General features: G+C 38.4%; 1 protein-coding gene across 4 annotated transcripts in view; it reads left to right on the top strand.

Moving 5' to 3' along the window:
• FRAS1 (Fraser extracellular matrix complex subunit 1) overlaps nt 1-26,823 on the top strand; it is a 637,413-nt gene that overhangs the window by 504,231 nt on the left and 106,359 nt on the right. For all 4 annotated transcript variants that reach the window (XM_056803248.1, XM_016423079.2, XM_007495970.3 and 1 more), the window contains 7 exons: nt 1,914-2,177; nt 2,936-3,124; nt 5,709-5,828; nt 7,024-7,203; nt 18,887-19,011; nt 20,158-20,298; nt 21,031-21,258. In XM_056803248.1, coding sequence (XP_056659226.1) covers nt 1,914-2,177; nt 2,936-3,124; nt 5,709-5,828; nt 7,024-7,203; nt 18,887-19,011; nt 20,158-20,298; nt 21,031-21,258 — 1,247 coding nt within the window. The remainder of the gene's footprint in view (nt 1-1,913; nt 2,178-2,935; nt 3,125-5,708; nt 5,829-7,023; nt 7,204-18,886; nt 19,012-20,157; nt 20,299-21,030; nt 21,259-26,823) is intronic.

Here is a 26,823-nt window from a genome sequence, read left to right as displayed (position 1 = left end):
TGACCACAGTCAAGAGGCTTCTCTGACTATTTCCTCTACTCAAAATTGAGATGACTTGACTCAGATTGTTTTCTGTCATGTGAGATTTAGTGTACAGAACAGTGTTGTGTCAACACTCTTTGTAATGAACAAAGTTAAGTCAGTGAGTGGACCAATATTACTTTAATCCTTTTTGCACGGAGAAAGTGTAATGTGGCATGGATATAATTTCCAATGCTATCTAGTCACCCAGGTTCCCAGCCTAGGAGCCATCCTCAACTCTTCCCTCTCCCTCTTCTAATGTATCCATTCATTTGCCAGATCTTTTCCATTCCATCTTCTGAGAATCTCATTTTTTTCTCTTACCTTTATTAAGGCCACAACCATCCCCCTTCATATTTGAGGGATTGTGATAGCATCTTCAATGATAATAATAATAATAATAACAGCTGTTATTTATATAGTACTTACTATGGGCCAGGTACTGGACCAAGAGCTTTAAAATTATTATCTCATTTGCAACTCACAACAACCCTCAGTTGACATATGAGGAAATTAAGGCAGACAGAGGTGAAGTACAGGACCCTAGAGCTAGTAAGTGTCTAAGGTCACATTTGAACTCAGGTCTTCCTGACTCCAGGCCTTTGTGATCCCTAGCTGCCATTAGTCTCTCTAACTATATTCAGCCTCTTCATTCTCCAATCTAGCTTTCACACAGATGCTAAAATGATATTCTTCCAGCTCAAGTCTGAGCATGTTATTCCTTGCTCAAACAGTAGCCTCTGTGGCTCCCTACTGCCTTTAGTTTAAATTGAGAGCTTTCCTTTGGACCAGTGGTTCTCAACCTTTCTAATGCCGTGAAGTGACCCCAAACCAAAAAATTATTTTGGTGGCTACTTCAAAACTTTAATTTTGCTACAGTTATGATTTGGAATGTAAATACCTGATATGCATTATGTATTCTCATTGCTACAAATTGAGAGGTTGAGAACCGCTGCTTTGGACTTTCAAAGCGTTTCCTATTATGGCTACAGACTGCCTTTTGACTGTTGCTACATTTGCTCCTCATGGCCTGATTTAATCAGTGTTTCTTTTGGTGAACTTAGTACCTCTTCTCTCCATGTCTTGGAATAGATGGTCCTGTCTCCCTAGAAGGCTCTCCCTCCTCACCTCTTGGAACCTCTCACTCTCAACTCAAGTATCACATCGTTCAGCACATTTACTCTGATCTCAATTGTTATAGTCTTCATAATCACGGTGTATCTTTTGAATATACAGAATATCCCAAGAATTTCAGCACTTCAAGCTGCCCTGAGACTCTTGGGACATCCTGTATGTTTGGATTTTCTTATCCGTGGACATGTTGCCTTCTCTCCATCTGCTCTAAGAATATAAGCTCCTTGAGGCTGTGATTATCTCATTTGGGACTTTGAACCCTCAGAGTCTAGTATGGTACCTAGCCCCTTTGTGGATGCTTGAGAAATAATGATTCATTTCTTGATCTCAGAAAGTGGGATAATGATAAGAAAAATAGAAAGCTTTTGATCTTAAAGATAAAACCAGTATTGTTGCTATCATTTGATGTTTGTTCTTACACTGCCAAATTAACTTTACTTACAGCTTAATTTAATAAATTGTTATTAAAATATATGCTAGTGAGAACAACAAAAATCCCATATCCTTATAATAAAACTATCCTTTAAAAAAAAAAACATGTTACCTTCTGACTTAGAGTCAATACCAAGTATTGAGTCACAGGAAGAAGAGCAGTAAGGGCTAGGTAATTGGGGTTAAGTGATACAGCTAGTGTCTGAGGCTGGATTTGAACTCATGAAGATGAGTCTTCCTGACTCCAAGCCCAGTGCTCCATCCATTGCAAAATGTAGTTGCCCCCTGCTTCCTATGGCTGCCTTAATTTTTTTTTTCTTCCTCAGGTTATCTCCATAGAAGACAGCTTTCTTCCGAGCCGCTGCAGAATGGCCGGATCTTGTCCCAGGGCTCCTCCTTCACTTACCAGGATATCTTAGATGGCTTGATTGTATACACCCTTGGTGGTCCTGGTGTGACTGTAGATGAGTTCCGTTTTTCCCTCACAGATGGTCTCTATACTGAGACAGGGAGGGTGGAGCTGTCCATAGAGCTCCCCAAGAGTGAGCCTCCCCAACTAGCTGTGAACCGAGGCCTGCAGCTATCAGCAGGTATTGAGGGGAAGGAGGGCCAAACAGCTTCAAGGAAGAATTATAGTAGTGGTGACCTTCATTCCTTATTTCTGCCTCATTTGGGTGTGAGTAGTCGGTCGGGTAGATACTAGTGACCTGTGGATATATAAGACAATGTGTTTAAAATTTGTGAATTCCGGGATTTGAAAGAATTCTGTTCATGAAACTCTATTCTCTGAGTAAGTCAACCCCTCTGAGCCCCAGCTTCCTCAACTGTAAAATGGGGATATTAATTTTTATTCCCACATCATGGCCTCCACTTGTGAGACTGATGGCACCATGTAAATGTCATCTGGTATTATTATCATCTACATTTTTATTATTATCAGAGCAAGAAATATATCCTATGGGGATAATTAGCAATTAGGAAGGTATTGACCTGTTTAGTCCTAGAGAAATTAAAATTTAGTCCTTGGGCACTCGTGATCAACAGTGACCTTCCTTGGCACATATAGTTTGATGAGCTGTAAGTACTAAAGTCTTCCCTGGTACCCCAAATTAATTGTATAAGTAACTGAAATGGTGAACCACTAGTTTAGAAAGGTAGACTATGTGTAGGTGACTGGCCTAGTGACCAAGACCCTTGGATTCTTTCTTGTCTTCAGTATGTCACTAGTTAGTACTGTGACCTTGGCTACTCAGTTTCCTCATTAAAAAATAAGAAAAATTGACTAAATCATTTGTGAACTCTAAACCTAAATGATTGAAAGCATCTTAGACATTTCCATCTTCTCCAGGTTCTGTAGCTCGGATCACAGACCAGCACTTAAAAGTGACAGGCACCAATTTGGATGACCTGAAGGTTATGTATGTCATGAAGAAAGATCCCAGCATGGGGCGCTTACAGCTGGCAAGGAATGACAATCTGGAGCAAATCTCTATTAAGGGACCAGTCAAGAGTTTCACTCAAGATGACATCAGCCAAGGTGAGCCAACTCAGCTCAATCCCCTACTCCCACCCCACAGAACCCACTTTCTGAGGAATGTTAATTTCCCTTGTAGTTCACTCACAATTACATGAACCTGTGAATACAACTTAAATAGTGGTGATGAGCAGTACTTCCATGATGTCACCAATTCTGTTTTGTTTCTGACCTAGGGTATATCTTCATTTCTTTTTTTTTTGTTAAAGGGAAATCTTGTTTAAGTGGAAAATTACATCTTAATCTTGTTTGCTTTTCCTTTTTTTTAAAAAAAAACTTTTTTCTTCTATCTTAGAATCAATACCAAGTCCACATCCAGAGAAAGAACTGTGGGAGTAGAAATGCAGAAGAAAAACATGATTCATTACTTGGTTCAAAAGGGAAATGGTTGGGATTTTGGCATTAAAAGATCACTCTATTCCAAATATGAATAATATGGAAATAAGTTTTGAACAATGATACATGTATAATCCAGTAAAATTGCTTGTCAGCTCAGGAAGTGGGAAAAATCATGAATCTTGTAACCATGGAAAAATATTCTAAACATTTTTTTAAATCAATACATATATTGGTTTCAAGGCAGAAGAGTGGTAAGGGCTGGACTTGTCCAGGATCACATAGCTAGGATGTGTCTGAGGCCAAATTTGAACCCAGGACCTCCTGTCTCCAGCCTGGCTCTCTATCTTTTTTTTTAAATTGACTTCTTTCTGCCTCAAATTTACTGATGCTTTGCAACATTTCTGATAGAATTCTGGTTTATCATAGAGGGAAATAAGGTTAAAAAGTGTGATTTTGTGTGTGTGAGGGAGAGACAGACAGAGGTGGAGAGGCAGAGAAACAGAGACACACAGTCACAAAGAGACAGAGAGACACACATACCGAGGTAAGTGGGATGTGGGGATAGATTAAGGTGAAAATGATGTCTTCCTTAGGTGGGCAATTTATATCTTTCCTGCTCCCCAAAGAGCACGAGTTAACGAACTAAGCAAAATGGAAGGACATAAATCAGCTCTGCCTAGGGGAAATTACCTGGTTCATCCTTCTGTTAGGAAATGCTGATGCAATGTGAAAGTGTAAATGTTAAATGCTACCCTGTTACTGAGCAGTGCCTTCCAGATTTTTTTTTTAACTTGAGTTGAGGGGAAAACATAGAGTTTGAGCAGCAAGGCTTTGGTTGATGGCTACCTCAGTTTAGTAGTGATGGCATCCCAGGGAGGTGGGGCAGGATCTCTCTTCTGGGAGTATTCTCAGTGAGATGGGACTCTGCACCAGGGCTCTGCACACAAGAAGGGCTTCATCCATATAGGTAAAACTGGATCAGACTTAGCTGTGAGTCAGAAAGGTGGAAAAGAGACAAACCTTAGGATGCTTGTTTGAAGATGTTCACATTTTGATAGAAATTTGACCATAGAGGATTAAAGTGTTCTAAGGGACAGAGCCACCCCCCTCCCCCCAAAAAAGGCTGCAAGGTTTGGTTTGGTTTTTCAGATTTGTTTTAGAGCCAGCTAGGTTGTAAGTACAGTGAATAGTGAGCCAGGTCTGGAGTTAGAAGGAGTTTCTGCTGTGTGACTCTGGGCAAGTCACTTAACCCTGCTTGCCTAACCCTTGCACCCTTCTATCTTAGATTTGATACTACGACAGAAGGTAGGTTGGTTTTAGTTTTTTTTTTTTTTGAGTTATTATTATCAAAAGAAGACCTAACTAGTTAAAAAAAGCAAATGTATTTAGCAGGTAAGCAGACAAGTTCTAATTGCAGTTCTAATAATTCTTTATTAATTTTTTCTCAGTAACAATCAGTTAAGCTAGAGGACCTAGAGTAGTTGACACATTTTCAAAGCAATAGAAAAGCAGGTTAGAGGTGAAATTAGTCTAATAAATTCTGATTCTCTCTTCTGACTTCTCATTACCTACTTCTCCTAAATTAGCTCATCCCATCTGTTCTCCATACATGGGAATCTATGTCTTCTGGTAGCAGTAGCAAAGGAATTCTGAGCACATTGACTCCTGAAAGCAATTTTTTTTCCTCTGGAGTTTAGTATAGCTATGACCAGGAACACTGGTCATGGCAGGACAAGGGGAAGGGGAAGAGCCACTTTGAATTTTGAAAATAGGTGCTATTTGCAGATGACTCAGTAATTTATTAGTTGGAGCTGAAAAGCCAAGCATATCAGTGATTCAGTCCATAATTGTTAAGTTCCAGGCACTGTGCTAGGTACTAGGTCTATACAGAAAAAATAAATCAGTTCTTGCCCTCAATGAGCCCATATCCTTTTGGGGGAAATAATTCTATAGGTTAGTTTCAAGATCTTTGAATTCTGGGGACTACAAGCCTCTTTCTTCTAATTTGATTGGGAAAGAAAAGAAAAGAATCAAGGTATTTTAGGAATTGAGAATTTGATTCCTCTCCTTCAAAAGCTTTTCATCTCAGAAATGAGGCACACTCAGTTGAAAATCCTTGTTAAAATTCGAAACTATTATTCCCATCAGATTTTTTTAAATTAGGGAATTATAAATTACATATTTTGTAAATTAGGGAAAGGCTACCAGCAAATGTTCACTCTCCTGACATTTTTCCTTTTCTTTGCAGGATGGGTAGAATACAGACATGAGAAGGGAGAATCTGGTGGCAGTTTTACTTTTAAATTTGATGTGGTTGATGCTGAAGGCAACAAACTGACTGACCAGTCATTCTCCATCAATGTCCTAGGTAGGAAGAAAGGATTGGGCTTCTGAAAGGCAGATCATTTAATGAAACTGCCTAGGTTTTACTAACTGGGGGCTTTTGACAGCCCTCAGTTTATGATGGGAAATGTACACTCTGAGGCCAGAATCATTTTTCTTCATCTGAGGGAATCACATCCCTGATCTTCAGTAGATTTGCTTGTATCTAGGCTTGGTGGGGCCTGTTTGTAGTCTCTGGGGTGTTCTGGAGAGGTGGAAACTGGTGGGGCACTTGGGCTGGAGAATTCTGAGCTAGTCGCACTGAAGTTGATCAGCGTTCACACTAAGTTCAGTAGCAGTGGGTGAGCCCCAGGAGTGGAAGACTGCCCAAGGAGGGACAAGCTCCCATGCCTTTCAATAGTGAGTACAGGCTTGTGAGTGGGCACTACACTTAAAGCCTAGATATATGACAGGAAGACCTAATCTCCCCTCATACTACCTCAAAAAAAGGAGTAAGATTGTCATGTCTTACTGGTCAGAACCATAGCTAGTTCTGTAACCCTAGCAAAATCTGTTCCTTTTGTAAAATGGGGACCAAATAGTCACACTACCTATCTTAATGATAGCATCTATCTAAAGTTTTAAGGTTTGAAAAACACTTCTTCAAGTGTTATTTGACGTTTATTCTCACAGAGAGCCAGAGAGTCTTTTATTAACCCCATTTTACAGATGAAGAAAATCAGGCAGACAAAAGTCACACAGCTACTGAAGTATCTGAGGCTAGATTGAAACTCAGGTCTTCCTGACTGCAGATCTAGGGCTCAATTCTCTGAACTACCTAGCTGCCCTAGTTGTCTGCCTTCCAGAACTAAGATTAAAACATTTTGTAAAATTTAAACTGTTAACATGAAAGATAATGGGCATCTTGGATAGAAAGAAGACCTGGCGTATTCTTCCCATGTCACCTTGGGCAAATCATTTAATCTCCTTCTGAGAATATAAATTTTAGAGGAGTTGCCAATCTCCTTTACTAAAGGGAATTTCCTCTCCACAGAAATCACCAACCAAGATAAAAAAAAAATTCTCAAGAAAGCCCTATCATTTAGAGTGTTGCATCCCTGGCTAACAAAATACATATAATAATCACTCTGGCATAAGTATTTGATATGTCATGGACCAAAAATTGAGAAAAGTTCAAAATGGCTTTTTGATTCTGGTCACTTTGTTCCTGATTTTTTCAGAAGACAGATTCCCTCCCACCATCATAGTTAACAAAGGACTGATCGTGGATGAAAACTCAGTGAAGAAAATCACGACTCTGCAGCTGTCAGCCACTGACCAGGACAGTGAGCCTGGAGACTTAACCTACAGGATCACGAAGCAGCCCCAGCTAGGATATTTGGAACATGCAGCATCACCAGGTTCTGTTTTTAAAATACATTTTTTTTGCTTGCTTTCTCAGGGAGGGGGGAGAGAAGAAGGGAAGGAAGAGAACTTGGAACTCAAAAGAAATAAAAATCACTATTACATCTAATTGGAAAAATGAAATACATGAATACTTTTAAGTAAATATAATACATTTTAACATAAAATTTATATTTTATTTGTATTTTATAAAATATGTTATATAATGTTTATATTTTATTTATTCAGATATCTTATATGTTAGATTTATAGATTTAATTCTATCTTTATATTATCTTTGTTATATATTTATATATTATAATTATATAATTTTATAGTTAATTATACTTTTATATATTTCATATGTTTACTACACAGATATTTTTTATTGATACCTTTAGTTTTTACATCACAAAGAAGAACAGGGAGGGATTAATAGAATTGTATTGGGTCATTTTTTTTCTGAATTGTTGTGGAATTGTAATGTGATCTTTTTGTTTTGTTTACTTGTTTATTCCTCGGGTCTCAGAGAAAGGCCCAGAGAGAGCAGGAATAGTTGTGCCTGAAGAGCTTTACTCTTAGAGGTAGCATAGAAGGGAAAACCCTGTCATTAATGCTGTTGAATGGCCTTGGTCAGGTCTGCATCTGTACAATAAGCAGTTTGGCCTAGATCATCTCCCATTCTATTGGCTGTACCCCCAGAATCCAACAGTATCCCAAGGAGAGCCACAGAATTTATGGCCTTAAATAGAACCACATTATTGTTTCACTTCAACTGCATACCTATTTCAAATGTTTCTCCACTCACATGCCAACTTGGTCCCTTTTTGGTTAAGAAGACAATATATCATCTTGGGGGAATTGTTGACTCCAAGAGCCAAAGGCCCATGTGCTTGACTTTCCCACCAAATGTTTTAGAACTGGCATTAAATCAGAAATGAAAAAAAAAAATTTCAGAAATTTCACCCAAAATACAAAGTAGAGAGATAGAGACAAGACACAAGGTCCAGCCCCATATGAGGGTCTGACAAAGTATTTGAGGTAGGAACTACCACCACCTTTTATTCCCAAGCTCATCCATTGGTCTCTTCATCTGTTTCTCAATTAATGTCTATGAATATGAGGCCTTCAAAGTCCCTTTCTTGGGGTAAGCATGGCTGCAGAGTAGACGTGGCTCACTCCCTCTCCTCAGACCGATCGACACAGACACAAAAGACCCTCCCAAAATAAAAAACAACCATTCTCATAAGATCAGAGGGACCCCACGACAAAGCAAAGATCTGAAGGTAGGTGGGATTTCGGCATCTCCACAATATAAGGGAATGAAAAGCTGACCCACCCGCCCCTCCCCCATCAAACAGCCAGAGCCAGAGCTAAAGTCAGCACCAGCCAGAATCAACAAGTGAGGGAGGAACACCCCAGGACTCAACAATTGGCAGCCCCAGGGCTGGGGACCTGAATAAAATAAGGTCCTCCTCCAGAGAGTACTAACACCTGAAACCCTGGCAGGCAGGCTAGGGGAGCACAGATTGCAGGCTCCCAGAACTAGCGCGCTGTAATCACTGAGTGCACGAAGGGATCCCCTGACGTGAGCAAGGGGCACCTACAGGTCTTAGGAGTTAGCTAAGACCACCAAAGACTTTCACCTGAGAGAACTAACTCCCAAAACACCAGCAGTCAGGGGAGGGCAGTCCCTGGGCCTCCCCAGGAAGACAGCACAGCTGCAGAGAACCTAGAATTAGCCTGAGACTAAAGCCTTGTTCATTAGACCCTTATACTGAGGGCAAGTACTACTCATTCAGATTTCTGACTGGAAAGGGGAGGAAGGACAAAACAAACAAACAAAACACAGAGATGGCAAACTGTACCAAAGAACCCCAACACCCCAACACCAAGAAAAGAAAGAAGGGGGTGAGTTTGGATACATTTTATGGAGAGAAAACATGAAAAAACAGAGGAAATAGCAGAAGAGGAAGCGCAAACAAATGCTCCAAAACCTTCCAAAGTGGAGATTGCCCACAAGCTCTTGAAGAATTTAAATTGGACGTTATCAAAAAGATGGAAGTCTTCTGGCAGGAAAAATGGGAATTAATGCAAAAAGAACTCAACAATCACAAGCACAAAATAACACAACTACAGAAATAGCTTGAGGCCTCAAATAGCAGGAGAGAACAAACTGAAAAGGAAAATCAGGCTTTAAAGGTCAGAATCAGGCAACTGGAAGACAATGATCTTGCAAAAGAGCAAGAATTAATAAAGCAAAGCCAAAAGACCAAGAAATTAGAAGAGAACATAAAATATCTCACTGACAAGGTGATAGGCCTGGAAAAAGGGGAAGGAGAGACAATCTGAGAATCATTGGCCTACCAGAAAAGCCAGAAATAAATAGTAACCTCGACATCATAATACAAGATATCATCAAAGAAAACTACCCACAGATTCTAGAACAAGGGGGAAATACAGGCATTGAAAGAGTTAACAGAACACCCTCTACACTAAATCCCCAAAAGACAACTCCCAGATGTAATTGCCAAATTACAAAGCTTTCAAGCAAAAGAAAAAATCTTACAAGAAGCCAGAAAAAGACAATTTATATATAAAGGAATGCCAATCAGGGTCACACAAGACCTTGCAATTTCCACTCTGAATGACCTTGATTTTCAGAAAAGCAAGAGAGCTGGGTCTTCAACCAAGAATCAGCTATCCATCAAAACTGACTATATACTTCCAGGGGAAAGTATGGGCATTCAACAAAATAGAAGATTTCCAAGTCTTTGTAAAGAAAAGATCAGAGCCCTGTGGAAAGTTCGACATCCAAACACAAAAAACAAGGAAAACTTGAAAAGGTAAATATGAAGGAAAGAGAAAAGGAGAAAAATGTTATCTTTTTCTTTTATTCAAAATCTCTTCTATAAGGACAACATTTATATCAAATTATTTATATTATTATGTGGGGAAAATGTAATGTGTAACTCTCAAAAATGTATGCATCATTAGAGTAGTTAGAAGAATCACGCATAGGGAAAGATTGGAACATTAAGACAATATGGAGAAAAGGGGGGTGAAAGAAAGAAAAAGGGGATGGGGTGAATCGTTGATGGTACTAAATATACTTCAAGAAATCGAAAAAAAATAAATAGAATAATCTTTCTCACACAAAGATACACATGGGAAGGTAAGGGGAAGGAATTTCCTATAGGGAGGAGAGGAAGAATGTGTTAACTGGTATTACTTAAACCTTACTCTCAGTGAAATCAACTCTGAGAGCTTAGAACATCTAGATCCATTGGGATCTTGAACTTTATCTTATTCAACAGGGTAAAGAGAGAAGGGGAAATTAAGGAGGGGAGGGGGAGTATAAAAAGGAAGGGAAGGAGGGGGGGAGGGGAAGGGAGAAAAAGGAGGGGCTAGAAAGGGAAGTATATCAAGAGAGGGGACTAGGGGGACTGATCTAAAGTAAACCACTGGCTTAAGAGGTTATAGCTAAAGAAGAAAGGTAAGAATTAGGGGAGGATATCAAAATGCCAGGGAATCCACAAGTGACAATCATAACTTTGAACGTGAATGGGATGAACTCACCCATAAAACGCAGACGAATAGCAGAATGGATTAGAATCCAAAACCCTACCAATATGTTGTCTTCAAGAAACACATATGAGGTGGGTTGATACTCACAAGGTTAGAATTAAAGGATGGAGTAAGACCTTCTGGGCCTCAACTGATACAAAGGCAGGAGTTGCGATCATGATATCTGACAAAGGCAAAGCAAAAATAGACCAGATCAACAGGGATAGGGAAGGTAAATATATTCTGTTAAAAGGGAGAATAGGCAATGAGGTATTATCACAAATGGTATAGCACCCAAATTTCTAATGGAAAAACTAGAAGAATTGAAGGAAGAAATAGACAGTAAAACCATATTAGTGGGAGACTTGAACCAACCACTATCAAATTTAGATAAATCAAAACAAAAAATCAATAAGAAAGAGGTGAAAGATATGAATAAAATCTTAGAAAAATCAGAGTTAATAGAAATATGGAGAAAAATATATAGGGACAAAAAGGAATACACCTTCTCAGCACCACATGGCACATTCACAAAGATTGACCATACATTAGGTCACAGAAATATGGCACACAAATGCAGAAAAGCAGAAATAATAAATGCAGCCTTTTCAGATCACAAGGCAGTAATGGTACATGGAAAACCAAATCAAAAACGAATTGGAAATTAAACAATATGATACTCCAAAATCATTTAGTTAGAGAAGAAATCATAGAAACAATTAACAATTTCATCAAGGAAAATGACAATGGAGAGACATCCTTTCAAACCTTTTGGGATGCAGCCAAAGAGGTGATCAGAGGTAAATTCATATCCCTGAGTGCATATATCAACAAACTAGGGAGAGCAGAGATCAATCAATTGGAAATGCAAATAAAAAACTCAAAAGCGAATAAATTAGAAACCCCCAGAAGAAAACCAAACTAGAGATCTTAAAAATTAAGGAAGAAATTAATAAAATCAAAAGTGATAGAACTATTGAGCTATTAAACAAGACTAGAAGCTGGTACTTTGAAAAAACAGACAAAATAGACAAAGTACTGGTCAATCTCATTTTAAAAAGGACCGAAGAAAGGCAAATTAACAGCATGAAAGATGAAAAGGGGGAACTCACGTCCAATGAAGAGGAAATTAAGGCAATCATTAAAAACTACTTTGCCCAACTATATGTCAATAAATATACCAACCTAGGTGATATGGATGAATATTTACAAAAATATAAATTGCCTAGACTAACAGAAGAAGAAATAGAATTCTTAAATAATCCCATATCAGAAAAAGAAATCCAACAGGCCATCAAAGAAATCCCTAAGAAAAAATCCCCAGGGCCTGATGGATTCACAAGTGAATTCTATCAAACTTTCACAGAACAGCTAATCCCAATACTATACAAACTATTTGACATAATAAGCAAAGAGGGATTTCTACCAAATTGCTTTTATGACACAAACATGGTACTGATTCCAAAGCCAGGCATGTCAAAAATGGAGAAAGAAAACTATAGACCAATTTCCCTAATGAATATAGATGCAAAAATCTTAAATAGGATACTAGCAAAAAAGACTCCAACAAGTGATCAGGAGGATCATTTACTATGATCAAGTAGGATTTATGCCATGGATGCAGGGCTGGTTCAGTATTAGGAAAACCATCCACATAATTGACCATATCAACAAACAAACAGACAAAAATCACATAATCATCTCAATAGATGCAGAAAAAGCCTTTGATAAAATACAACACCCATTCCTATTAAAAACACTAGAAAGCATAGGAATAGAGGGGCCATTCCTAAAAATAATAAACAGTATTTATCTAAAGCCATCAACTTACATCATCTGCAATGGGGATAAACTAGATGCATTCCCAGTAAGATCAGGAGTGAAACAAGGATGCCCATTATCACCTCTATTATTTAACATTGTATTAGAAACACTAGCAGTAGCAATTAGAGAAGAAAAAGAAATTGAAGGTATCAAAATAGGTAAGGAGGAGAACAAGCTATCGCTCTTTGCGGATGATATGATGGTCTACTTAAGGAATCCTAGAGAATCAACCAAAAAGCTAGTTGAAATAATCAACAACTTTAGCAAAGTTGCAGGTTACAAAATAAACCCACATAAGTCATCAGCATTTCTATATATTTCCAACACAGCTCAGCAGCAAGAATTAGAAAGAGAAATCCCATTCAAAATCACCTCAGACAAAATTAAATACTTAGGAATCTATCTCCCGAGACAAACACAGGAACTATATGAACACAACTACAAAACACTCTCCACACAAATAAAACTAGACTTGAGCAATTAGAAAAATATTAATTGTTCATGGTTAGGATGAGCCAATATAATAAAAATGACCATTATACCCAAGCTTATTTGCCTATTTAGTGCTATACCCATTGAACTTCCAAAATTTTTTTTTACTGACTTAGAAAAAAACCATAACAAACTTCATTTGGAAGAACAAAGGGTCAAGGATATCCAGGGAAATAATGAAAAAAAAAATACCAAGGAAGGTGGTCTTGCAGTCCCAGATCTCAAACTATATTACAAAGCAGTGGTCATCAAAACAATTTGGTACTGGCTAAGAGACAGAAAGGAGGATCAGTGGAATAGTCTTGGGGTAAGTGACCTCAGCAAGACAGTCTGACAAACCCAAAGACCCCAGCTTCTGGGACAAAAACCCACTATTTGACAAAAACTGCTGGGAAAACTGGAAGACAGTGTGGGAGAGATTAAGTTTGGATCAACATCTCACACCATACACCAAGATAAACTCAGAATGGGTGAATGACTTGAACATAAAGAAGGAAACTCTAAGTAAATTAGGTAATCACAGAATAATATACATGTCAGACCTGTGGGAAGGGAAAGACTTTAAAACCAAGCAAGACATAGAAAGAATCACAAAAGGTAAAATAAACAATTTTGATTACATCATATTAAAAAGTTTTTGTACAAACAAAACCAATGCAACCAAAATTAGAAGGGAAGCAACAAATTGGAAAAAAATCTTTATAACAAAAAACTCTGACAAAGGTCTAATTACTCAAATTTATAAAGAGCTAAATCAATTGTACAAAAAATCAAGCCATTCTCCAATTGATTAATGGGCAAGGGACATGAACAGGCAGTTCTCAGCCAAAGAAATCAATGCTATTAATAAACACATTAAAAAGTGCTTTAAATCTCTTATAATCAGAGAAATGCAAATCAAAACAACTCTGAGGTATCACCTCACACCTAGCAGATTGGGCAACATGACAGCAAAGGAAAGTAATGAATGCTGGAGGGGATGTGGCAAAGTCGGGACATTAATTCATTGCTGGTGGAGTTGTGAATTGATCCAGCCATTCTGGAGGGTAATTTGGAACTATGCCCAAAGGGAGATAAAAGACTGTCTGCCCTTTGATCCAGCCATAGCACTGCTGGGCTTGTACCCCAAAGAGATAATAAGGAAAAAGACTTGTACAAGAATATTCATAGCTGTGCTCTTTGTGGTGGCCAAAAATTGGAAAATGAGGGGATACCTTTCAGTTGGGGATTTGCTGAACAAATTGTGGTATATGCTGGTGATGAAATACTATTGTGCTAAAAGGAATAATAAAGTGGAGAAATTCCATGGCGACTGGAAGAACCTCCAGGAAGTGATGCAAAGCAAAAGGAGTAGAACCAGGAAAACATTGTACACAGAAACTGACACACTGTGGTAGAAGAGAATGTAATGGACTTCTCCATTAGTGGCAATGCAGTGTCCCTGAACATTCTGCAAGGATCCAGGAGAAAAAAACAACAACAACAACAACACTATCAACAATTAAAGGACAAACGGTGGGAGTAAAAACACCGAGGAGAAGCAACTGCTTGACTACAGGAGTGGAAGAGACAGGAATGAGGAGAGACTCTAAATGAACACCCTAATACAAATACCAACAATATGGAAATGGGATTGAAGCAAGGACACATGTGATACCCAGTGGAATCGTGTGTTGTCTAGGGGGGGGGGGGGGAGGGACGGAGGACAAGAAAAGGATCTTTGTTTCCAAGGAATTTGTTTGAAAATAACCAAATAAAACAATGTTAAAAAAAACAACAAAGTCCCTTTCTTACTCTTAAGTTCTGTGATAACTGTTTATAGTTATTCACTCCTGTGAATGATATAGTTCATGACTATGTGCCTTGTGAGATCATCCTGGCTGAATTTAAAATAATCTAGAACCATTCATTCAACAAGCATTTGTTTAAGTGTCAGCTACCACATCTGCTATATGCTGGGTAGTGTGCTAAGTAAATGCTTAGAGGCATAACAAAAGGCAAAAGGCAAACCCTGCCTCAAGTAGCTCACATTCTAATGGGGGAAGACTATATCCAAACAAATTTGTTAAAAAGATATAAAAAAAATTAATGGAGGTGGGGAAGATCATCTCTAATGGAAGGTTCACAGAAAAAGCTATTTCTTGAAGGTGAGATTTTAGCCAACCTCTAGCTAATTAAATTTATTAAGCACCTCTTCTGTGCCATGAATAGTGCTAGAGACAAGAGAGTAAAAACAATAAGTTTTAAGTCCTTAAGGATCTTACATTCATCCTGTTGAAGGAAATAATATTTATAAATAAATATACACAAGTTAATTTGGGGAAGGAGGGACTTTGGGAATCAGAGTAAGTTTCAGGATAAAGTAGTACTTACATTGAACTTTTTAAAATGAGGAATGCAAGGAGATGGAAATGAGAAGGAGATGGATTGTAGGCATGACAGACAGACAATGAAAAGGCACAAAGATGGGAGATCACAGACTTGTAGAATTTGAGAGTTGGAAGGAACCAGTGGGGCCTTCCAATGCCATCCCCTGTTCAAGTAATCCCTACTACACCAAAAGCAACAAGGGATTGTTTAGCTTCTGTGTGAAGAAGACCTCCAAGGAGGAAGAGAGAGCCCCAGACCTCTCTATCATCCCATTCCTTTTGTTTATTTATTTTTTAAACCTTAGAATCAGTACAGAAATGCCATAAAGGAGTTCAGTGACTTGCCCAGTGGTCACACAGCTAGGAAGTATCTAAGATCAGATTTGAACCCAGAGCTTTTCATCTCTAAGTCTAGCTCTTAATCCACTAAGCCACCTAGCTACCTCCTCTGCTATCCCATTCTAACCCAAATCTAGTCCTTCCTCCACAAATATACTTTGACAGTTCTCAATGCCCCTTCCCCCAAGTCTTCTCATTTTCAATTCCTTCAAAGGATAGGATTAAGAGTGTCATATGAGAGGAATAGAAAGAAGGTCAGTTTGAATCAGAGACTATGGGAAAGGAAGTAATATATATTTGGAAAGGCAGGTTGGATCTGGACTGTGAGGGTTTCCAAATATCAGACAGTGAAGTTTCTATTTTGTCCCCAAGGAAACAGGGGGTGCTTGGAGTTTGTTGAGTAGGGAATGCCATAGTCAGGCTGGTATTTAATGCTCATCACTTGGCAATTTTATGAAGGTCAGATTGGAGATAGGGAGGGAGATGAATTGTGAGGCTACTGCAATAGTTCAGGAAAGAAATGATGAAACTCTGAACTAGGATGGTTTCCTTATAAGTAGAGAGAAGGGTCAGATCTAAGATACTGTGGAGGTAGAATAAGGTCTGGTGATTGATTAGAGATGATGAGGTAAGGGAGACTGAAGAATCTAGGGTAATGCTGAGCTCACAGGCTTGGGAGACTGGAAGGATTATGGTTCTTTTGAAAGGGAAATTTTTAATAGCTGTCTGGATCTGGGGACAGATAACTTGTATTTGGGACATGTGTATTAGATGTTAATTCAGTTTTAAATGTTGAGTATACAGTAATGTGGGGCTGAAACTGGACTGTAGATACAGATGTGGGAGTCATCTCTGCACTGAGAAAATCAGCTTCTCTTTCACTTTTTAACAAAAAAGTGTTAATGAACTTTCAAGTGGCTTCTTAGTATATAACATTTACATGATTAAAAGTAATCCCCGAATCAGGAATTCCATTACAAGCACAGGGTATAAAATGTGTTATGATGACATTGCAGGATCCCTATTATTAGGCAGACCATTTGAAATTGCCTTCACTTTTCATTTTCAGTGAGTTTTTTCATCTTATGCTCATTTTTCTGAGTTAGTCAAGACTGAATCAAAATTGCCTTCTTTTAATCCTCATGGAACAAATGTATTTTCTGTTTGTGCCTGTGGGTGTTGGCCCCTAAATCCATTAAATTCATTTCCAAACTTGGGCTATGGTATTTCTATTATTATTATTATTATTATTATTATTATTATTATTATTATTATTATACCCTTACCTTCTGTTCTAAGGCAGAAGATTGAACCTAGGAACGCCCATCTCTAGGTATGGCTCTCAATCCACTGAGCTATCCAGCTGTCCCTAACTCTGGTATTTCTGAAGCATTTCTTGGGATTGGATTTTTTGCTCTTGTTGGCGTCAACAAAAAAATAAAACAAACAAACAAACAAAAAAACAATTTAGCCCTTAACATGGAAAGCAAAAGGAAGCCCTTTGATTGGAATCTTTATCATTTGATTCTGACATCAGCAGCACTGCTTTTTAGCATTTCAAAAAAAAACCAATAAAACAATAACCCATCACTTCCTTTTTAGCATTTAAACAAACAAAAACCCTACCAACTTCCATGGTATATATTCACATCTCTTCTTGTCATTTACCATTTCTTAAAAAGATAGAGCAGCCCCTCACTCTGCTGGAGCATTAGCTTTCTGATGAGGCATTTTATATTTTCTGTGTTTGCAGCATCAGCTCTTAACAGGCTGGAACCGAAGTGGTCTGTCTTATAGATTTCTGTCTAGCCCTGCAAGGCAAAGTGATATGTCTCTCAGAAGATGTAATAACATCAGGGTAACTGCATTGAGATTTCAAATACTGTGGAGTCCTCAAATGTTACAGCTAGAAAAGACCTTAATGATCATCTAGGAGAAGTTCCTCATTTTACAAACAATTCTGAAGCCCAGAGATGAAAAGTGACTTATCCAGAGTCAAATATGACCAAGTAGTAGATGCCTCTTAGTTGCCAGTCTAATGGCCTGTCATTAGCCCAATGCCCATTTCTCTTTTGAATATGCATCTTTACATAACACCTGGAACTATTCATCTGAATTCCCAGAGTGAACTCTTACCTCTGTTGGGAGCCCAAGAGCAACCAACCATAACAAAAAGAGAAATGCTGATATAAGCTTGGGTTACATTGAGAATGTGAAGTAGATAATAGGCCCTCAGTAATCTTCCCATGTCAAACCACATCTTGAGTTTTGTGTCACATATGAGAGAAATCACTGACAAGCTGGCATATTCCAATGGATGGCAGCCAGGCCAAGAAAGAGGAGATCACTTCATATGAGCACAATCAAAAAGAAGTGAGGGTGTTTAAACTATAGGAGTACTAAGGGAGTATGATGGCTGCTCAAGTATTGGAAAGGCTCTCACTTAAAAGAAAGATCAGATGGGTTTCAATTTAGAACAGAATTAGAAGCAATGGGTAGAAAGACCTGAGGAGCAGATGTGAACCTCATGTAAGAAAAGACTCTTTTGAAATTTGAGCTTTCCTAAAGGAAATGGCTTATTAGAGGTTTTCAAGGAAAGGTTGTACAACCACTTTTTGGGAACATAGAATACTGGAACTTCAAGTCTGGGAGACTTGAGTTCCAATTCTGCCTCAGACACTAACTGTGACCCTATACAAGTCACTTAATTTCTTTGTACCTTTGTTTCCTCATCTGAAAAAAAGGGGATGATGATAATAATACCTAACTCACACAGAGTGGTTGGGAGAATCAAATGAGATAGCATGTAGAAAGAATTTTAATGTAAACCTTACAATGTTCTAACTAAATGCCACTATTATTATTTCTTGTTCAGATGTGATTTGAACTCTGATACCTTTCCCAACTGAGATTCTGTCTCACCTCCTCCATATGGCTATAGACCAAATAGGAAGCCATCACGTGATATGAAACATAAATAAGACACTTTTCTATTATCTTGATTTCCAGAGATGGAATGGGCCCCCATTTCTCTGATCAGTTCTTTTTCTTTCTCCTGCTTTTGCTTCACCCTTCCTCATTTAGTGTTTCTCTTTCCTCTTTTTTCTAGGCATCCAGATTAACTCCTTCACTCAAGCTGACTTAATTGCTCGAAGTGTCCAATACATTCACACAAGTGAGGTAGAAAAGCACAGTGATGCCTTTACTTTTACAATCTCTGATGGAACCAACCTAGTAAGTGCTGTAGTTCTTTCTCTCCTTGCAGAAGAGATTTCTGATTAGCAACATTTTCTGTTCAATATTTCAATGGATTCTGGTGGGCATTCCTATCAAGGACAATTTCATGAGGAACTAAGGCCAAAAGATTCAGACATGGTTCAAGTTCCATTTCAAGGACTAAAATTGCTGATTTTCAAGATTAATAAAACAGAACTTGTACTCTATTAGTATAGCCTTTAAGAACCCAGTATTGTCAGGCATGGTGGCAAATTCTTTCAGGCAGCTGGGTGGTACATTTGGGTAGAGGACCGAACCTGGAACCTGGCAGATCTGAGTTCAAATCCATCCTCAGACATTTGTTACCTGTGGGATCCTTGTCAAATCACTTAACCTCTATCTGCCTCAGTTTTATCAGCTGCAAAATGGGAATAATAATAGAACCTACCTCCCAGGATTGTGAGGGTCAAATGAGATAATATTGGTAAAGCATTTAGCATAGTGCCTGGCATATAGCAGGCTTTAAACAAATGTTAGCTGTTATTGTTGGTATGAATGTATAATGGTATGAATGTATAATCTGTAGTACCTGCTGCCAGATGGCTGAAAGTGGAAATTGGCTTGAGTTTAAGAGTTCTGAGTTGAAGTGAACTAAAGTCAATCGAATGTGTCATAAATCTGGATCAATATGGTGGACCCCTGAGAAGTTGTCTAAGAAAAGATAGAGCAGCCTAGGTTGGAAAAAATAATCAGTAGCTAATCAATAGGGCTTATGAATAGCCTCTTTACTTCCAGTCTGGACAAAATAGGGAGACTCAGTCTCCCCTCAAAAAAGAACCCAGAATCATCTTCATACCACTATGAGTATATACAATAAGAATCAAAGTCAGGTTTTAGTGAAAGATGGTATGATAATAAGAGGGGGCCACTTTCTTTACTCTCTTTGGACCCATTAGCTATATCTCCCTAAGGATGGGCAGACTGAGTCACCTCCAAGACTTCCTTTTAAAATTTCTTTGTGGGCTTATACATTGTAAGATCCCTTGTGTTCCTTCTTCCTAAATACCTTGTCCTAATGATCATTCTAGAATCCATGTATTGGGTTTGGGAGAGATGGATATTGAGAAAAGGAAAAAAAATCGTATACTTTTGTCCTTTTTTTAGGTGAGTCAAACCTTTCATATCACCATCAACCCTGTGGATGACTCATTACCCATTGTCCAAAACACAGGAATTCGAGTACAGGAAGGGGTGAGGAAAACAGTCACAGAGTTTGAGCTTAAAGCTGTTGATGCTGACACAGAGGTAAGCCCAGTTTTTTATTTTGTTAACATTTTCTAGTGACACCCAGAGAAGTGGTCTGTATGTGTTGTGTTTGTGTGTGCCTGTGTTTGGGAAGGGATAGGGGAACAGAGGAGAGTTGTTGGTATTTAAGTTAGAAACACTGTAAGTTAAAAACCATGGAATTTCTAGTTATAATTTTCAGTCAAGAAGTTGGGGACATATGACTAAAACTATTTCCTTCATAGTTTCCTATTCATTCTTCTCATAGAAAGCATGAAAAATAAATACATTCAATAAACATCTGAGGAAGGATATTGATAAATTAGAGGGTAATCAAGATGATAGAGAGCTTCAAAGTGATTTTCTGCAAAGTTTATTTTCTGCAATGTTTATTTGTAGGATCTGTAATGCAAGAGTGTAGATTTAAAGGGTTGTTAAATCCTGAGATCTTTGAGAGCATGGAATATCCTTTACTTCTCAAAGTATCTTTGCAAAGTGTCCAGAGCATGGTTGTCTAATGGGTAGAAAAAGCAGATTAAAGGGTTATAAACTCACGATTAAAGGGACTAGAATGAATTTCCTGGGCAGAGGGAGGATAGATAGTACAAATTCTTCTTGTTTTTCTTCTTTATACCTGAAAGGAAACCTTTTTATTCTTACTGGAAAATGTAGGGGGAAAAGAAACAATATATACCCATGTGCCCAGGATCTGCTACCAACTTTCTTTCCCTCTCCCTTTCTGTCCCTCCACAGGCAGAATCTGTGACATTTACTATAGTTCAGCTGCCACGACATGGCACTATTGAACGCACCAGCAATGGGCAACACTATCACCAGACCTCCACCTTCACCATGGAAGATATCTACCAGAACAAGATCAGCTACAGCCATGATGGCAGTAACTCCCTCAAAGACCGTTTTACCTTCACTGTTTCTGATGGGACTAACCCCTTCTTCATTGTTGAGGAAGGAGGGAAAGAGGTAAGAGGGGAAAGACTAAGGATTCTAAGTACTGACCTAAAGGTTTCTTCTCTCCTTTTCCTTCCTTATGCCCAATGCTGCCATGACTTGTGACCATAGCCCTCTCTTTCCTTCAGTTGCTTAAACATTTGCTATACTATGTCTCTCCTAAAACAGGCAGAACAACTGTCTCTGTAAGCATGAAGCTAGTAAACTTCCTTCAGGGCATTATTTTGTTTGAATGGCCAATTTTTCAGCAGGAAATATAGAAAGCCCCATAAGCCTTCATTCTGTCTTTAACTAATACCCTGTAGGGATAAGTGGGGTGTTCAGGGAGGAATTAGCACTTCTGGATTGAGGGCTTGCCATCCACCTTTGGTGTCCACTTTTCACCCAACTCTCACCTGTGGCTCCAAGAAGTTGTAGCATGTTGCAGCAGCTTCTGTTCCCCACTACTACCATAAAAGTATCTCATAAGATGAGCTAAACAAGATTGAGGGTAACCGACAAGCCTCAAACACATTGGTGAGTTAGTGGGTATGCCTACCCCAAGTTTATAAAGACTTCCCCAGCAGACATACCATATGAGAATTATTTGTTCCAATGGCCTTGAAAGCTGCTGAAGCAAGTGTTGTGGCATGCTCAGACCTTCGTCAAACATGGAAGATGCCAAATGTCATCCTCTGTATCCCCAGCCATCACCAGTCATCTTGACTTTTGTTCTACCACTAAACTTTGATGGCTCTAGAAGAGGCTGATGACTTTGTGCAACTTTGCTTCACTTAAATCCAATTCATTGACAAGCCAAGATACCACCCATGATACCATTCGTCCCCTTTGAACAACAGTGCCCTATAGCCCTACCATCCTTCCTCAGAGGGGTCTCCCTCCTCGCATTTCTGGATATGACATGAGAAAAACAGTATTAATAATCCCCAGAATAATTTTCCACCATGCCACCTAGAAAACTGAATGACTTCTCTGGCTATTCTTCTTCAAGATGACCAGAGCAAATGTGTTACGTTCTTGTCTTCTCTGTGCCTTTTGATATAGACAACAGCCCCTTTCCCCAGATATGTGATTCCTAGTTTACATGGCTAGTAATACATAGCTATTCTTTCCTGTTTCTCATTCTTTCTGTCTGTTCATCCTTTCTCAATCTCCTTTGGTTTATCACCATCCTTCTCCTACCTCTAATTCTCTTTCTTGGGCCTTCTCCTTTCCTCTTTTTATAATCTTTCTCTTCATAAATCCAGCAGCCATCAAGAGCTTAATTATCTCTATGTACATGATTCCCATAACCTTCTCCAACATTCTAATTTCACATCACCATCTACTTATTGGGCATTTCTACTTAGTTGTTCCTTAGGCTATCTCAAGCTCTGCATGTTGAAAATGGGACTTGTCCTCTTCCTCACTAAACCTCTATCTTCTCCAAGCTTCCCTTTTTCTGTTGAGAACACCACTATCTTTCCAGTCTTACCTTGTGCTCATCCTCATATTTTCCTCCCTTTCACCTCTCATCATTTCTCAAGTTTTGTTGATTCTCCTTCCATAAATTATCTAGCATCTGTATCCCTCTCTCTATTCAGACAGTCAACACGTAATGTCTCAGACTATTGTTATAGCTTCTTAACTAGTTTCTCTGTTTTCCTTCTCTTCCTTTCTCATCAATCTCCCACAAGTCTGTCAAAATATTTCCATAAAGTGCTCTGCTTCTCAAGAAACTCCTAGTTGCCTATAAAATAAAATCTAGCTTGATATCTAAAGTCTTCCATAATCTCGCTTGAGTCTACTTTTCCAATCAAGAGCAACAAGGTTTTATTATCCCACAGTGACAAAGCCCTGGAAATAAAGAGACAAAGCATAAACATTTTTGCCCTCAAGGATCTAATGTTCCTATTTCCAATCACACAGTTGATGAAAGATGCTAAGGACACATCATGTTTATTGTCTGTTGACTGTAAGAAAGACATTTGATTCATTAGATCAAAATCACTTTTCCAGACCATAGTAGACTTATTTGACATCACATTCTTTCATGACTTCTCTATTCCAACAAAATTGGCCTACTTCCAAACTCTGTACCATGTCTTATTTCTGTACTTTTTAACTCCCTTCTTGTCTGTGTCTCTGAGACCTTCTCTTCCTTTAAAGTTCAACTCAGCTTTGTGAATCCGTTTCTGATTCCCCTAGTCTCTTTTCTCATACTATCTTGTATTTGTTTATCCGATTACATGAAAAGTCCACAAACATTTATTATACTGTCTAGGCACCATGTACTATACTAAACGCTTGTTGAATCCTACGAAAGAATATAAACTCTGAAGGAGGGCTCCATTTTTTTTCTCATCTTTGTATCCATATCAGTTGGTATAGTGCCTTGCACTGATGGGTGTGTGTGTGTGTGTGTGTGTGTGTGTGTGTGTGTGTGTGTGTTGAATTTATTTGAATTTGCCTCAGTAGAAAATATAACAAGAGAAGGAATACCAGCAATCAGCCTGTGAATGAGATATACTCAATAACCTTGTGTTCTAGGCAAATCTCCTGGGATTCTCTCTGCTGTTTGAACACCTGCATTGTCATTACTGATCAATCACTGGTTTCATCTTCCCCTCTCCCCTAGTCTACAGCTTTTCTGCAGTTTGTTTTTCGAAATATCAGAATCAGTAGCAAGGAATCTGTTTGTCCTCTGGTTAAAAAGGGGGACATAGCAGGGTCTCCATGGTAATTCTGAGAGATGTGGAAGAATAAAAAGTAAAATCCTGCCTGCTCCACATGACAGTAGAATAAGCTATTCTTCATGCTTATAATCATATCACCTTGGGTATACTTTGATACTTGGATGGATCTGTGATCTCCTCAATATGGTTCTTCCCTCTAGTAACACAGTTCACCACCCATTCATATTTTCTTATCCTGTTTGGGTGATTCTTGTCTATGTTCATCCAACATGCCAGGGATTTTCTCTTCAAATTATGTAGCAACCAACTGAGCACTCAAGACTGGTTGGGTCAAGTCAACAAGTATTTCTTTTGTACCTATCATGTTCCAGGAGTGTGCTAAGCCCTGGGAGGACAACTAAAGGCAAAAAAAAAAAACCCAAAAGATTCTTTCTATATATCTGGCCCATCTCCTTTTCAGTCCATCTCCCTGACAATATCCATTATGTCATCTCTCCTATGCAAATCTTTGTTAATATGCTGTAGCCTATTTTCACTTTTCTATATTGTCCTTTGTGTGACTTTCAATTTGAATGCTATGTCTCACAGGTATACAATATTATTAGATAAATAATGGAATTTATTGAACCCTCTGTGCCATTTCCTAAATGCAATCTAGCCCACCTTCCTTCTCCTGTTCATTCTGAACCCATTTCACCATCATCAACAGTATCTGGCCCATATCTTTACCAAGTCATTGGCAAAATATATCTGACATTCATTCATCTTCATCTTTTCTAGTGTCCTTGATGCTAATCAAAAGGTGATTGAATAAAGTTATGTATATTTTTATATTGTTCAAAGGATCTTGTATGATGTTTTTTTCCAAATTAAACATTATTTTATTTTGTCATTCTCAGACATTGTTCCTTGGAAACAAAGATCATTTTCTGTCTTCCCCCCCCCCATCATCCCTCCCCTAGCCAACGCACGATTCCACTGGGTATCACATGTGTCCTTGATCCAAACCCATTTCTGTGTTGTTGGTGTTTGTGTTCATTTAGTCTCTCCTCAGTCATGTCCCCTCAACACCTGTAGTCAAACAGTTGCTTTTCTTCAGTGCTTTTACTCCCACAATTTGTCTTTTGCTTGTGGATAGTGTTTTTTCTCCCAGATCCCTGCAAAATGTTCAGGGACATTGTATTGACACTAATGGAGACGTCCATTACGTTCTATTGTACCACAGTGTTTCAGTCTCTGTGTACAATGTTTTCCTGGTTCTGCTCCTTTCGCTCTGCATCACTTCCTGGAGGTTGTTCCAGTCTCCATGGAATTCTTCCACTTTATTATTCCTTTTAGCACAATAGTATTCCATCACCAACATATACCACAATTTGTTCAGCCATTCCCCAATTGAAGGGCATCCCCTCATTTTCCAATTTTTGGCCACCACAAAGAGCACAGCTATGAATATTCTTGTACGAGTCTTTTTCCTTATTATCTCTTGGGGGCACAAGCCCAGCAGTGCTATGGCTGGATCAAAGGTCAGACAGTCCTTTATCACCTTTTGGGAATAGTTCCAAATTGCCTTCCAGGATGGTTGGATCAATTCACAACTCCACCAGCAATGAATTAATGTCCCTACTTTGCCACATCCCCTCCAGCATTCATTACTTTCCTTTGCTGTCATGTTGGCCAATCTGCTAGGTGTGAGGTGATACCTCAGAGTTGTTTTGATTTGCATCTCTCTGATTATAAGAGATTTAGAGCACTTTTTCATGTGCTTATTAGAACTTGTATGATTTTGAGAGACATGATTGGAGAACTTTTAAGACATCATCTTGCTCTACTGAATTAAATGTTTTTTACTGTTATCAGACCTGTTTTCATCATGAGATCTTATATCCTGCCTTGTGGTCAGCTTTGTGACTTCAAAGATATGACCTTGCAAAAGTCTTCCTCTTCCTTTCTCCTACCTTCAGGAAGAAAACTAAAATATGTAGATTATGCTAATTAAAATTTCATAAATATAAGATAATAACCATTTAGCTTCATAGTTACTGATACTTTCTTGATCCTTTTGTCAATAATAAATTCTCTTTTTATTTTAACAAGTATTTAGCCCTCTTTTTTAAAATATTTTGAAAATCAATTCCAGAGTGCTCTCAAAATTGAGTTGCAACCAATGTGGACCTTTTCTATATTTACTTGGCTTAGTTGTATGCCTTTTTTGCATTTTTATTTTCATGAGCACATTTCTACTTCCTCACACAGCACACATGACTTTAACTGTTTTTGATGGAGAAAAAGCTTATTATAGAAGTCTTGGCAGATCTTTTTTCAATTTTCCATCTGTTTGCTGTCCATTTTTCAGTGTCCTTAAATGCTCTCAGGATAATCTGGACTAGTTGGGGCTCAATAAACTTTTGGTTAATTTGTCTTTCCCTTATTCTTCCTCTTCATTTCCACAATTGATTCACATTCATTAAAATTAATTAGGAAAATGTTGCTCATATGTTTTATTTCTTTTTATCCATTTCTCAATTTTTATCATCAATATCAGTTTTAAATTGGTTGGGTTAAATAGGTTGGGCCTCTGTTTCATATCATTGCTTCTTCTGATTTTAAGCCTTTCTTATAATTTGGCAATGATCAGTGAATGGGGTAACTAGTGGCATAGTAGATAGAGCTGTAGACCTGAATTCAGAAAGACCTGAGTTCAAACCTGATCTCAGACATTTACTGGGCAAATCACTTAACTTCCATTTGTCTCAGTTTCCTCCTCTGTATAATAGGGGTAATAAAGTAGCTACCTCCCAGGGTTGTTGTGAAGAGCAAATAAAACAATATTTAGAAGATACTAAACAAAGAGCCTGACATATTATAGCCATCGTATAAATGCTTATTTGCCTTTTTTCTCCAT

This window comes from Monodelphis domestica, chromosome 6, assembly GCF_027887165.1.
Source record: "Monodelphis domestica isolate mMonDom1 chromosome 6, mMonDom1.pri, whole genome shotgun sequence".
NCBI classification, from domain to species: Eukaryota; Metazoa; Chordata; class Mammalia; order Didelphimorphia; family Didelphidae; genus Monodelphis; species Monodelphis domestica.
Note: the sequence above shows the minus strand (reverse complement) of the source record. Positions and strands in the feature narration are given on the sequence as shown.